We start from the raw sequence: 15,684 nt of genomic DNA, 5'->3' as shown, positions 1-15,684 counted from the left end.
AGTGAAATTACAAATTCAGTGACTTCTTTATTTTTTGCCACTGCTTCTTCAAAACACAATGGTGATCATCTCTCATACATTTACATATAGGGACACTTAGTAAATCTTGTATCCCAGCAAATCTAACATAATATACTATTTTTAAGTCTCATAATGAATGAGGTGTTATAATTTTTATCATATAAATTAAGAAGACATTTAATAAAGAGGTAGAATAAATTATCAAAGTCACAATGAGTAATTTAACAGATTTAAACTCATTTTTCACCAGTCTGAATTTTAAAAAATGTTATGGTTAAAAGACACGAAACTTTTTAAAAAGAAACAAAATGCAGAATTATGAGTGTGTATTTAACCCCAATGCTGGCAGTGACGACTGTTAAGACAGAAATACAGATAATTTACATTGTTTCATAATTTCTAATAGCCTATTCTTATGTCAGTTATCTTCAATGTCTGGCAGAAAGGTGGACATTACTGTATTTTTAACATTCTGATATCTTTAAGTCTTATACATGCAGTTTTCAATGATATACTTACTCATATTTTACAATTGCAAAAAAGTTTTCAGGTGGTTATTACTAGAGTTAAAACATATTTATTTAGACTAAGACTTTTAAGCTTTTACTTTACAGAGTATAGATTCCTGAAGATACTGTGGCCCCTAGTACATATAAAAGATACTTCTTAAAAAGTGACTGCATTTCTTTCACATGTTTCAGTCATAATACAAGTTAGAAGAATATAAAGGCATCATAGTTGTAATAATAATTAGGGGCAGTGTAAGGGTAGTTTTATATTTTAATTGATATGTTTGGGTTATAGAATAAATATCTGTTCTCTGTGTCATTTCCCATGATAATCCAACTTAATCATATGCATGAATAGTTGGGGGAAGTTCTCTGTCAGGTGAAACACTTATGAGATGTGAAACCCACACTATCATTTATTTGTCTGTTGGCTTTGGACAATTGTTTCACTTCAGAACATGGATAGTAGATTACTGACTCGAACTATTTTTCAACAAGTAAGACAAACTTTAAAAAATTACCTAAACGGTTTAGCAATAAGTTTTATCATTAAACAGTTTTATATAGGAAGCAGTAATTATATAACAAGGAGACATTAATTTTTCTTTAGTTTGTTTTTGTTTTTTGCTTCTTTTTTTAACAATATGTAACCAATTCTTGAGTTTTTTTAAGGCTCTTATTCTGTAACAGGTTAGTCCCCTCTTGCTTGTATTTTATTGGTGACGTGTTTCGTTTTTCTTAGTTTTCTGTCCTATGAAGATGTAGATTTAAAGGTGTTTTATTTTACAACAGTGTATTCAGAAAGGTGCACATATCACAGAGATAACCAACAGCCATCTGATTCTATTTAAGAGCTATTGATTAGGAAGGAATTCGGACCTGGTATTTATTAACGTAGCCTGCTACCTATGACTGGTGAGCCCAGAAGAGGGCCTACCAATACCATTTCTGTAAACCAATGTAAATTTTGAATATTTACCCACAGGTAAATATAACGCTAATCCCCTCATCAAGGAAGCTTCATTTTGCAGGGAGACAAAGACCTTTACAGAAATCCATAACTCATCAAAATGCAGATAATACCTCATCATGGGGTGCCTAGGTATGACATAATAAAACTATTGTTCAGGGAAATTTGGAAGAGAGAGCAGAAAAATGCTGAGAGATGGAGAATCAGACTGTTCTGATGTGATCCCCCTGATAGGTTATCTAATCCCAAATGATTAGCCTTAAACATGTATGAATTTAAACACCAAATGAAGCCAACAAGTTGTATTTATAAATTTGTGTATGTGTGTGTGATGATAAGTAAAGAATAAGAGGCAGTAAATTTGAGAGGTATTGATGGTTTCTGGGAGGAGCTAGAGGGTGGAGAGGGAGGGGAGAAATGATATAACTACAGTATTCATGTAAAATTCCCAATAAATAAATGAGGTCTTCTGTTGTAGTGCTATTTTTACTTTGAGCAGTAGTACTGTATTAACTTACTTGAGGTAAGTATCATAAAGAGGTTATTTTGTATTTACTAAGAACCTACTGACCTAATTCAGTGAACATGCATACTTACTTAAAGAGTCTTCATTTGTCCTTTAAAGGCAAATTACAATTAACGATAATAAAGAAAAAAATTTTGTTTTGTAGGTTTCCTGGTCAGATATTGGAGGACTGGAAAATATCAAACTGAAATTGAAACAGGCTGTGGAATGGCCCTTGAAACATCCTAAGTCTTTCAACAGAATGGGTATTCAGCCACCCAAAGGAGTTCTCTTGTATGGGCCACCTGGATGCTCAAAAACAATGATAGCAAAAGCTTTGGCCAATGAAAGTGGGTTGAACTTTCTAGCTATAAAGGTAGGATGTTGGTGTTTCAGTAGTTAATCTCTCTTTTAGCTTCTTTTTTTACATCCTGTATAGTGTCTGTTCCATAAGGAACAGTTGCTTTTTGTTTCTTGTTTCTTTTTTTTTGTTTTTGTTTTTGTTTTTTTGTTTTGAGGTAGATAACAGTAAAATATGAGCAGAGTAGATAAGAAATAAGTTGGTGCAAATACCCAGCTTAAGTAGAGCTAGTGTGGTGTAGTTAAAATTCTGATGAGATGTGTCTTTCATCTCCCTTCTTTAAATGAATGTTTGGGAAGTATAAGTTTTGACAGGAGCAATTTTCTTCCCTTTTGTGCCAATCCCTCTTATTTTTTTTGGAGCTTCTACTTGCCTGCAGCACATCTAACTCACACTTGCTCTCTGTTTTCCTGCTCCTGGAAGTATTTCTCCAGAATGGCCTTCTATGTGTGCTGATACTAATTTTCAAGATGTTTTCCTCACAGTACCTGTGTGTAATTCTATCACTTGGGCATTTTACTTTTTATGGGCATATCCCCTCATATTTACCTTAATCGACACTTGGTTAATTTGCCTACTCTAGACCAACTTAGACCTTAAACACTTGAATTATTATAGCCCAGACTACCAGGCAGGTGTCAGGCACATTTATGCAGCCCCTGGGAAGACTGAAAAAGTCCAGGAAATTATTACAGAGCAATACTGCAAGAGTCTGAGGTGATAAGATCATGCTTGAATTTGTGACTGTAAAATAATGAAGCATAGATGGCTGCCAGGCTCAGTTCTCTCCAGAATAGTAAGGCAGTTGAGCAAATACTTTTGCATATTCTTTATTTGTTGTTTTGCAAATTTAAACAATAGAAATCTTCACTATGGGTGCTAAAAATACCATATGCCCAAATAAGATACTTATATAGTTTTTCTTAATCACACTTACCAGTATACATTAACGCCGCACGCTTTCTATGGGTAAAATGTTGCAGTATCTAGTTGCTGAGGTTATTTGGTAAGGAAAATTGTTAAACAAAAAAGCCTCCTGTGGTCTTAACAGTATATATTCTAAAGATTGGTATGTTGTTTTTAAAATAATATAAAACTTAGTAAATGTGAGACTTACAGACCATACGATTTTCATCCCAATCTTATGGTTAGATGCAAATTGGTGTTTAAAATGCAATATTTTCAAATTAAGCTATGCGGTTATTTATCTAGAAAGATTTAGAAGTCATCTTTGGAACTTACTTGTTTTCCACCTTTTTATTTGCAGTGTTGGTACTTTGTGCAGTGAAAGGATGGTTCCTGTCTCCCTTCTGAGTATGGAGACAACAGTCTTGCGCTCTATCACTTTGCGTTCTTGCTAGGATTTAGAGCCTATAACTCAACTCAGCTGCTTTTGATTGCCTCAGTAAAACCTGCCTCAGTGAACAGTTTGGGACAGTTCTCTGTCACCTGTAACATTTATGAGCTGTGAATCCCACACTGTCATTTATTTATGATATTTTGGACATTTACTTCACTTCTTTGTATTTAATATTTTTAATTAAAATTATGGCATGCGTATTATATATATATATATATACACATATGTCATATATTTATATATAGATATGATAAAGCAGGATTTTTTTTTAAAGATTATTTTGACAAAATGGCTGAGACAGGCTAACTGATAGAGTGATTTACCACATAGATTTGGAGGCTAAAACTCTTGAGGGCCTAATAGTAGATAGCGTCTTGACAAAAGTACAGGTAGTTGAAAGAGATCATTACAAAAGGTAGTCTGAGTGATTTAGTGGCTGGGCTGCCTCTTGTAACAACTCATCCCCAGGAACTCAGTATCTCACAGGAACTAACTTTCCTTATGAGGGTAATTCCTTCATTGATCTAAGGGTTTCCCATTAGACTCTGTCTCATAAAGGTTCACCACATTAGAGACCAAACTTCCAACACATGAATCCGTTGGGATAACATTCAAAAAGTATTACCACACCAGAAACAATACACTTCAGACATTTAGCAAGGCTTCACAGAATTAATTCGTGCTTGCTGTTGCTGACTTCCATTTTTCAGATATATGTGTGCATACATGTGTGCACACACACACACAGAATCTTACTGATCTAAAAGCATGGTAGCAGATTATGAAATATAGTGAATATAATAAATTTTAACAGTTTGAACTTCAACTTCAAAGTAACCTCCCTTGATGATGAAACCACTTTGATATATTGAACTCTAGAGCAGTGCAGTGGAACAATTGTAGCACTCTGTGTTACATTGTGCTGGAGTAAGCCTGTATTTAAATAGAGAATCACATGTTCTTTTGAGGCCTAATAGTTTTATGTTAATGCCTTTACTAGTTAGTAATACCTGAGTTGAATTATTCCAGCCCAGTTTTCTCATAAACTTAGGCTAAAGTTTCAAATCTGTGAATCTTCCTCCCCTCCCTTGTCATTCTCTCCCATCATTTTCCTTTGTTTCTTTCCTGGGTTTTTGGTGGTCTACTTCTACATGGTAATAGAATGAAGGGTCCTCAGATATTTCAACTATTTGGCATGATTTCACATTTTCCATATGTTATCAAGTCTGTTTATACCATGGATTTAAGTTGTGTTAATATTTCTGCTAACAGTGCTAAAATACTGACATTTTATTCAGTAGAAGAGAACACAAAATCATCATATTTCTCCACATTCTCTAACTGCTTTTAAGGTAGATGATTAAAAAATTTTGTGTAATATGCCTGAATTTTAAAAGGTCTTCATTATATTAGTATTTTATATCATATCCTTTAATTTTATGGATAATGTTTACCAGAATAACAGGAATAATACTGTATTGGTATGTTCATCCAATAAAAACAATGACTCCAAAAGAAAAAAAAAAAAACCAGTGACTCCATCAGCTTCCTTTCTGCTCTTCATCAGGACATAAGCTGCCTAATTAGTTGTCTTAAACTGAATAAAATCTGTATAAATATTTCTTACCATATTATGCCTCCAACAAAAAACCTGTGCTCATTAGAACTTTTTTTATTGCTTGGGGCTTGAAGCTTATTTGATTCACATTTGAAATGACTTTCTGTGGTCATGCTTAGGAAAGTCTATAAGTAAAGTAGTCAGTGAAAAGCACTTTTTGTCATACCATAAAAGGACAGTCTTCGTTCTTTATCACACTGCTGGACTATAGAAATAATCTTGCCAGATGAAATCATACAAAATAATCTTGCTAATCAGTGGAGAGGTCAGGAACGTAACAACATCCTTAAATTTCCTGTCAAAACCTTCTGAACACTCACTGATGCCTTTCCTTCTAGTTTTTATCTTCCCGTCCTCCACTCCCTTGACACTTAATGAAGTTTCCACTTAATGAGGACTTTACAAATTTCTAATCTAGTTTATATTACTATGTTTTGCAGTTTTTGTTTCAGGTTTTGTTTCTGTCGCTATAATTAGTGCATTAATAGTCTTTCATGTGTTTCCTTGTGTGTAGATAACGGTCTCCTTAGAGTCTGTTGTATTTAGAAGCTGTGACCATTGGCTATGTCCTCAACAGTACTAGATGATTTAAAATTGCAGGGTTTTGTTGTTTCATATTATTGGTTTTTCTCAGTATCTCATGAATCTTTTTAATATACTGAAGCCTGGGTTTGCTCCCCAGTAGTCACAGCATTGATATTGTAGATGGTTTTGAATATTTCACAGAAATGAACTTTTTAAAATTGTAATGAATAAGTCTATAGCAGGCTGTAGTTTTCAGACCAAATCTAATTTGCAGCTTGTTTTGGTCCAGACATCTAACAAAAACTTTCACATTTTTAAGGCATTTTTTCCCCCAAAAAAGAAGAGTAAGAATAATATGTTAGTCTGTTATCTACAGAATCCAAAATATATAAATAATTATACTATTGTGATATTTTTAAAGTAATTAATTTCTGCTTACACAGACAGGCCAGGAATTCTCTTGCTAAAGCTGTTTAGTACAATTAGATAGAGTTTGATTTCTCTCAATACCTGAAGACAAGAAAGAAATAGAAAAAGGTGGTTCAGACTTGGACAGCAGAAAGCAAACAGACACTGTGGAACTGTATCACAAGGGTGCTTATGAGAGTGTGATTCTGGAGTGGTTAACAGTGGGTGGTCCTGGGACTCCTGGCAAAGGTAGTGACTAAGAAGTGCCTACATGGCCTAGTTGTATCGAGTGTAGTGTTGACAGTGGAAAACACACAAGAAACATCATGCATTGCATGAATCTTGCTCTGTTTGCTTAGTTTTTAGAATTTATCATAGAATGTTTAAGAATATTTTTGATGTCTTCACTTATCTGATAGGGTTATTAATTTACTAGTTTTAGGTATAAACTAATAAACCTGTGATTAGACTTAGGAACCTACAAGTGACACTTCTTTTTAGGTCTTCTAAATTTCTTTGGTTCCTACACCATGCCTGGTATATCATAAAACTATCCGTAAGTGGATAATCAGGTAGAGAACAAGGTGTTACCAAATGTGTTTAGTTATAACGTTTCTATTGTATTGATTTGTGGCATTTAGAACATTTGGCTTTAATCTTTTAGGTATAAATAACACCCAGAGGAAGTAAGCATGCTAAAGGAACTAATTTAAATAAATGATTTTTTTTTTTTTGCTTATTTTCTTTTTATGTATTTTCCCCCTTAATAAGAAAATATAGCTGACTATATGAAGACACTGAGCCATGTTTTCTCTACAGGGGCCCGAATTAATGAATAAATATGTTGGTGAATCTGAAAGAGCAGTTAGAGAGGTAAGGAAATTACACCATGAGAGAAGCATACTTGTATCCTTCTTTGTAGTTTCTACTTAGATTTGGGTAATGGAAAGCGGTCTGATTTTTCCTCAAGCAAATACTATTTTATTATTTAAAATGCAATTAAGTTCACTTGGTTTTATATTCTGAAAACTATTTATGACTGTATAAGGACTACTTTCAAAACCTCCACAGTGTAAAGTGTTGAGCACTGTCCTGACCTTGACAATTCAGTAACTTGCAATGCAAAGCTGTTTCTATGAAAAGGAATCTGGAAAAGACACCAGTGTGGTTACTGCTTAAAACAAAGCAAACTAAAGCGAAACAAACTCAATGATTTAAGGCTCAGGCCAGATTTTCACTTGCTAATAAACAATCATATGATATCTATATAATGAAAAAAAAAAGCAATTTTGAATACTCTTTAATATTTTGTGTTTGTTCTTATCTATCATACTATCCTTACTTTTATTTTTACCCAAAATTACTTTTACTAACTTTTCCTGCTTCTTTTATGTTTGTAAAAGAAATATTTGTCTTTATGAAGAGCAGTGAATCTATGTATGGGATTTTAACCTTTTTTTATTAGATATGTTTTTATCTTGAATAAGCCTCATAATTGAAAATTTCCATCTTACTGACTTGACCTTACTTTTGCCTGTTGGTTTAGATGATGTATTTCCCTTCTGTCACTTACTTTTAAAGTCAAGCTTTTAATGACTGGTCCTGACTATTCATGCTTCTTCATTCCAGCTGTTGGGCCAAGTTAGAGTAACTAGAGTTAGCATTTGATCACATGCCGTGACTTTCCTAAACAGTTGTTAACCTGCCTCACACAATGTCCTTATATGTTCATTGAAACTCTGTAATGACAAGAACACACAAATAGACACGGGATATTTGTGAAGAGGGGATTTGAATGTTTTGTCTCAAGAAATTATTTAAAATCATGTATGGTCATTTTGTTTAAAAATGTAGACCATGATACTATTTTTAAAGTATTAGTTGATAATGACAGCAGGAAGAAAGGCAGTATTTACTAATATTGAACTGGCACCTATATCTTTATGGCCATGTAACATGTGAACAAAAATAATGGTCTAAGTTATAAAGGATACATATCTGGATTTTTTTTTTTTTTTTTTTTTTTGCCCAGCTGCCTTCTTCCAAGCTTATTTCCATACGTTGTTCCTTTGGCTGTTCATTGGGTAAATGCAGATTTTGGTGCTTGCTTTGGCTTGTGGATAAGCCAGTCTATAGTCCTATAAAATCTGGCCATTTTTTCTTGCCTGGGTTTTGTCTCAGCATTTTAGTATACATTCTTAAAACAAGAATGATGACTTTGAGATTTATGAGCATTTTATGTATCTCTTTTAATGTGTTTTATATTATGTATTATTATTTATTGAGTTCCAGGTATTCGGCCAAATGTTTTATGCATTGTTACTCATTTCCTAATCTTTTGAGCTCTTTTTGTGTTATTACCACCATCATTTTCTGAATGTGCCAATTTAGGTATGGAGAAGTAAATGTGTCTGCTGAAGCTTCACGCAACAGTTGGTGGAGCTGGGATTAATCAGCTCACTGATTACTGAACTGGTCTTTCTGTATTATATTTATTGGTAGTATATTGACCCTAAAGAAATTACTTTTAAATCACTACAGTGCTTTGGGTATCTGTTAAAAGGCATAAATGAAGTAATCAGGCTAGTAATTTTACGTGTGATAGATTTGATTTTTAAATGGTTTTCAGTAATAAACCAACTTTGTAATTTTTTGGAATTTGCTAATCTGGTCTACTATAATATTCTTTTCACTAGATATTCCGTAAAGCAAGAGCAGTGGCACCGTCCATTATCTTTTTTGATGAACTTGATGCCCTGGCTGTTGAAAGGGGCAGGTAAGAAATGTTAAGTATTAGCATATTAAATAATAGCAATTAATATTTTATGCAAATGCAATCTATTACTCTATTTTTTCTAGAAACTATTTTTATATCTATGCAGTTAATTTTTCCTTTACCTACTTATTTTATCTTATCATTTTATATAATCATTTCCTATACAATTGGAAAAATACTGATAAAATTGAAGCATTTGAGTTAACATTTAGTTTATCTACAAAGGTCTTTTAGTGCTGTATACTACAAGTAATAGTATTGATAAAAATATTTAGTTAAAAGTGAAAACAATTATTTGGAATAATAGAAGAAAATAATGAAAGCTGATACTATATGACCCACGCAGAAATTTTCTAAAATTTAAAGCACTTCCAGTCTAATCATTTTAGGTAATTTACCTTCTATTTTATTGTGAGACATTTATTCTAAAGAACTCTAAGATCTATATAATATCCTTTTTCTCTCTCCAGCAAGGTTATTTATATTGAAGTTGTTTTAAGATGAGATCTTTCTGTTCTAACACAAAGCTAGAAACATGAAAATTTTCTTTAAATTTTGAGATGTTTGCTTGACCCTTGCTCAGTGGGTTTTAAGTAATAGAACATTTGAAATGTATTGTTACTGTGATATAGTCAGTTTTTAGAAATTACCATAATAATCGCGGTAGTAATCTTTCTTTCAAAATAGATCACAGTACATCATTTCTGCTCTTTTTCTTTTGGTGATGGGGATTGCCGCAAGAGTTTGGGCTTGCTGTGCATGCGCTCTACCCCTGAGCTAAATCTCTGGCTCAACAAATGGTTTCCATACCAGGACTACTTAGTAAACTTTTAAATTTCTTTTATGAAAAAAATTTTTTTCTTTTACATTTAGTTCTCTGTTGTTGTAGTGCAAAGATATCCCAGTAAATATATAATAGTGGAAAAAATGGTTGACTAGCCACATTGTTTGTATAACTTGCCAGTTTTTGTTTTATTCTGTGTTTTAATTTTATTTTGTTGGTTATATTAAATGTCTCAGGCCATTGTATGTCTTTTGAGAATAATTTGGACAAGAGGTTTTGACTTGTGAAAGGAAAGAGGAAATAGTGTATTAGAAGTGTCTGACTTTAGTATTTTTGGTTGCTGAATGCTTTTTAATGCTGTATTGCCTTTCTCTAGCAGATAGTAAAATTTTTGACACTTTAGTGATTTAAATATTTGTCTTTAATTAAATATTGGTATTTAAACTTTTGGCTCTGATTTCCTAGGATGTCAGTTTTATGGTTTTTGTTTCCTACTGATGTTTTGAAAGTTAACCAGGATGTTTTCAAGGCCTTTGAAATGTTTTCACCAAGTTGTTCTCAAACTAGGTTTCAGTAGTTATGTGAAAATAAAGGACAAAAATTATATATATATAATTAGGATTGAAGAATTCCCCTCTTAATTTTAACATTAAACCATCTTTTTTTCTATAACAAATAGTAATTAGATATTTATGTCTTCCTGTGTGGATGTAACAAGAGGTAATTAATAATACTAAGTGATTTCCTGTACATAATAGTATAGATTCACAAAATTTTTAATCTGATGGGACACATACATAGCTTGTTTAAATTAGTTCCCTACATTACAATTATCAAATCCTCAAGAGAGCCATAATGTTTCTTTCATCCTCTTGCAGGTATCCAGCACAGTACATACAGGTACACAAGTGAATAATCAAACTATTGACTAATAATAAGAATGAAGGCTACAGGGTAAAAGGGGCTGTTTATTTTGGTTCAGTCTGGTGCTTGGGAGAAGGATCCCGCTTCTGCCAATAGCATTTGAGCCTTTGAGCATGCCATGTTATTGGTAAATAGATTTTTTTGTTTATGAGATATTTTATATATATATCCATTTATATATATATATATATATATATATGAAAGAGAGAGATGTCTTAGAACATTGTGAGAGAGAGAGAGAGAGAGAGAGGTGTCTTAGAACATTTGCAATAATTCACCCTGACAGTGGGCTCAAAAAAGAATAGAATGCTAAGCAAAGCTGAACAACAAAACAAGAGCAATGAAAAATGTTTTTTGTGCAAACTAAATTGAGAAGTAAGCCTGAACGGAAAACCTGGTCATTTGTGCTTAAAGTGCATAGGTGATTGGTGCTTTTTGTGCATAGCTACAATAACAGAAAAGAATGGACAAAGGGAGCAAGGAAATGAAGACTGTGATTTTTAAAAACTTTTATTTGTGTTATTTTTAATTGTGTGTGTGTGTCTGTGGGTATGTGCATGTGAGTTACAAGCAGCTATGAGCCATCTGACATGGGTACTGTCCTCCATCAGAACAGTTGTAGTACATGCTGTTAAAATTCTCAGTTTTCTTCAACCAGAGCACCACACTTCTTGGGCTGAAGGGAAAAAAATATTGAAAAAGATGGCTGCTAAACATGAGTGGCACTAATTCATTTTCTAGAAAAGATATTTATGCTCAAGAGCCATTGTTTAACACTTAAAAATCCCTTTTTTTTTTTTTCAGTAGAGAAATCTAATACTGCTTTTTTTGTTTGTTTTTAAGTTAGTACTCAAGTTACTAAATCCAAATGTTAATGTGGGCCAATCTAATCGATTATAGGTTATGATCCTGAATAATCACATACAGATGCTGGGTAGAATTCTCCTCCTAAAAATCGAAGTTCCTTTTGAAAACACATAACTACCCCCAAGATTTCCCAAGATTTTTTTTTAATTAAGTGAAGAAAACTGTTGGTATAGATCCAAGAAGCCAAGAGTAGGAAATTTTTTAAAATATATATTTTATTTCCTGGGTAAAGCATTTTTGTATCTAAGTACACATTCTTACAAAATGCTATTGAAAATATTTTGTCAGGGTCCTGTCAGCAAAATATAGCTAGCATATGCAATAGTGTCTGGATTTAGTGGCTGTTTATGGGATGGATCCCCGGGTGGGGCAGTCTCTGGGTGGTCCTACCTTCTGTCTCAGCTTCAAACTTTGACTCTGTAACTCCTTCCATGGGTATTTTGTTCCCCATTCTAAGGAACGAAGTATCCACACTTTGGCCTTCCTTCTTCTTGAGTTTCATGTCCTTTGCAAATTGTATCTTGGGTATTCTAAGTTACTGGGCTAATATCCCTGATATAGCTGTCTCTTGTGAGACTGTACCAGTGCCTGGCAAATACAGAAGTGGATGCTCACCGTCATCTATTAGATGGAACACAGGGCCCCCAATGGAGGAGCTATAGAAAGTACCCAAGGAGCTGAAGGGGTCCGCAGCCCTATAGGAGGAACAACAATATGAACTAACTGGTAACCTCAGAGCTCGTGTCTCTAGCAGCATATGTAGCAGAAGATGGCCTAGTTGGCCATCACTGGGAGGAGAGGCCCTTGGTCTTGTGAAGATCATATGCCCCAGTACAGGGGAATGCTAGAGCCAGGAGGCAGTTGGGTGGGTTGGGGAGCAGGGCAGGGGAGGGTATAAGGGACTTTTGGGATAGCATTTGAAATGTAAATGAAGAAAATATCTAAAAAAAATATCATGTAGAAAAAAATAAAATGATAGAAAAAAATATTTTGTCAAATTTGGAGGGTTTTTTTTGAAAAATCATTTTTACATTAAAAGACTTTCTGAAAAATATATATGTAAAGCATAGGTATCCAAAATAAATCATTTCTTGAGAACTCATAAGGAACCAAGATACTATATTTGAGCATGAAATAAACCATAATAGTAAATATAAAGAACTCTACAAGCATATGCCAAATATATGGTCTACTTAACATCTAGGAACAAGGGGCTTTTGGTCATATATTGAATATACGCTGATCATTCCAATCATGCCTGGGTTTTAGAAAGCTGGTCCAGGGAGCTGTTTGTAGTAAAAGATTGATGGTTTCCATTAGCACGATTAAGGGATGCTTTCTACTATGTTGTAATGAAGGCTTTGTAGGGAACTGACAGAGTTGATTTGAATGTATCTGCCCCAACCTGTGTTATTTCTGAGACTCTGAAAATCTTCAATTATGTTCACTTTGCCCTTACCTCTTACTCTTTACTTCTAATCTTCCTTCCTTTCTTTCTTTTATTTTTATCTTCCTCCTTTTTTTAAAATTTATTTGAAGGATTGTTGTGTTCTGAAGGTCAACCCAAGGTTTGGGCATGCAAGACATTCTTGATAACCTGTATCTCCAGCCATATTCATGCTTTTTTAAAAAACAGAACATACTTATGGGCCAGATTCCATTTCAGTTCTTTATGGTATCTTTAAAGGGTTATGTGCATCTTCCTTAAGTTAGTGAGAGTCATAATTATAATGATGGTGCCTGTAACTACTATCTTTTGGTAATTTGTGCTAAGTACTGTGCTCGAGCCCTTCCATGTCGTACTTAACTTTTACAATAATTAACTTATTTGCTGTACTGTGACAGAATACCTAAGTGGGTTTTGTTTTGCTATTAATGTATGTGTATGGATGTTGTTGATCTTTTAACTTTTTTTTTTTAATTTTTAAGTTTTATTGATTGACTTCTACTTTAACATTTGGGTATTTTGTGAGTTTCTTTTTTGCTTTTGTTTTTTTTTTTTTGTTGGTTGGTTGGTTGGGTTTTTTGCTTTAAATTTATTCATCTATTATTTATGAACTCATAGAACCTTTGCCAGTTTGATTGTTAAAGACTCTTGGAAAAGTTATATTGTGTAGATTGTTTTGAAAGATAAAGCCTATTTAAAATGTTAAAAGTTTACTTAGGTAGCAGATCTATTTACCTAATGGTTGGCTGTCCTGTAGGAATTAGGCCTCAGGCTCTCTATACTCTCTGATCTTGGAGAGTTTAAATACTGCACAAGACCACTTGAAATTAAAACTTGCATCAGCAGTTACATAAAACACCTCATGTCCACTTGAAAGTCGTGGATAAGAGGATCTGTTTTGTGGATAGTCAAGTCTGGGGGCTTGTAATGTACATTGAAATCTGAGTCCTGTCAGTGTGCTGCATGCTGATCATGCTGGGTACTCTGTCACAGGAGTAAAGGTAAAGGCATCCCACGGTAGAGAAAAACTTTGTGTTATTTCTATCCATTGTAAGCATATTTCACTGAATATATCTGTTAATATACTCACAATGCTTTTTCATTTCACAGATTAAATAATTCGTAGTTCTGAGTATATCTGAAGAAATTGTGATTATGAATGAGAATTGCTATCTTGTGATCTTGATAAAACTGTTCTCTCAGAGTTTTCTTAATTTAAAGAGTGTGTGTGTGTGTGTGTGTGTACCTGGCTTTGTAAATGACTTTGATACACGAGCCTGTTTGTCCAGCAAGAAATTAGGATGATGCTAACTATCTGCTTGCTTTCTGTATTTTTAAAATGCTTAATAATTTCCATGTATCTAGAAATATTAGTGACATCTCTTGTTGAGGAATATGCAGAATTTTTCCTATAACTCAGCCTTCCTCTGAGTCTATATTATACTGTATCTTTTACTGCCTATTCCTGTCAATATATAGCAGATGTAAGTTTTGACTAACTTTAATTCTTTGTGTGTTTTATGAACTGGTTGAAGTAACCGTATATCTCACTTTTCAGTCCTATTGTCATTTACCATTTTAGTGTTAGAGAGAAAAATCAACATGGTTGATGATTAGGAAAGGAAATTATTTGCATATAATTTTTGATATGATAATTCAATTACTAATGAGTTGTCAGGCATACATTTATAAGCAAATACATAGTTTTCTTATAAAATAAAGAAATTTTAAAATATTAAATGTGGTATTTAGGGGGATAGAAAGATTTTTTAACACCTTTTTCAAAATACCAGTTCTTCAGGTGCTGGGAATGTCGCAGACCGTGTTTTGGCTCAGCTGTTAACGGAAATGGATGGGATTGAACAGCTAAAAAATGTGACAGTTCTGGCAGCTACTAATCGCCCAGATAGAATAGACAAGGTAAGAAGGAAAATATGTATGTTGAAGCAGGTTATTGGGCTTATGTCTTTTTTTTTTTCTTTGTTGCATTGCTTTTTTCGTTTTTCATTAAGATACCAGACAATGTGGAATGGGCTCACTGTTTTGTTACCTACTGCAAATTTACTAATTTTTGATATGCACAACAGAAGCCTCATGTTCTTAGCGAGCCAGTCTCCCAAGGTTCAGGAAAGTTACAGATCAAGTTTGTGCAGGTACTGCTGTGTAGGGCACTTCAAAAATCTGGTCCTGGGTTCCATTCTCAGGTAGCTATAACCAGAGTAGTGGAGTGTTGGAGGACATCCTTCTCTGAGTGAAGATCTAGGGTCGGACTGGACTAGCCAGCCTTTTCCTAGCTCAGGGCATCATACCTTTTTATTGAGAATTACAAGGAGAAATGGAGAGTATGACTGGAACCAAGGCCACTCAAGGAACTACTCTGTTAATGGAAGTATTTTGTAATTTCTCCAGTGTACCTCTGCCCCCCTCTTCTGCTAGAGACTTTCAGTGTATTTGACTTGAAAATTAAATATTTAAGGGGTTTTTTTTCCCTATCTAGTTTAGACTTCTGGAGAATTTTATAGCATTTTCGTCTATGCCATGGTAAGTGTATTTCATACTTGATAGAATTAGGATACCTGCCATAACTTTGTAGAAGAACTGTGGTGGTT

At 33.7% G+C, this 15,684-nt stretch overlaps 1 protein-coding gene across 3 annotated transcripts in view; it reads left to right on the top strand.

Annotated features, from left to right (window-relative positions):
• Afg2a (AAA ATPase AFG2A) overlaps positions 1-15,684 on the top strand; it is a 172,075-nt gene that overhangs the window by 32,910 nt on the left and 123,481 nt on the right. For all 3 annotated transcript variants that reach the window (XM_029474938.2, XM_021157763.2, XM_029474939.2), the window contains exons 11-14: positions 2,172-2,381; positions 7,097-7,150; positions 8,974-9,053; positions 14,869-14,995. In XM_029474938.2, the coding sequence (XP_029330798.1) occupies positions 2,172-2,381; positions 7,097-7,150; positions 8,974-9,053; positions 14,869-14,995 (471 nt within the window). The remainder of the gene's footprint in view (positions 1-2,171; positions 2,382-7,096; positions 7,151-8,973; positions 9,054-14,868; positions 14,996-15,684) is intronic.

The sequence above is a fragment of the Mus caroli genome, unplaced genomic scaffold, assembly GCF_978045245.1.
Source record: "Mus caroli unplaced genomic scaffold, Mus_caroli_1 scaffold_3, whole genome shotgun sequence".
NCBI classification, from domain to species: domain Eukaryota; kingdom Metazoa; phylum Chordata; class Mammalia; order Rodentia; family Muridae; genus Mus; species Mus caroli.
This window is presented reverse-complemented; position numbering and strand designations above follow the sequence as displayed.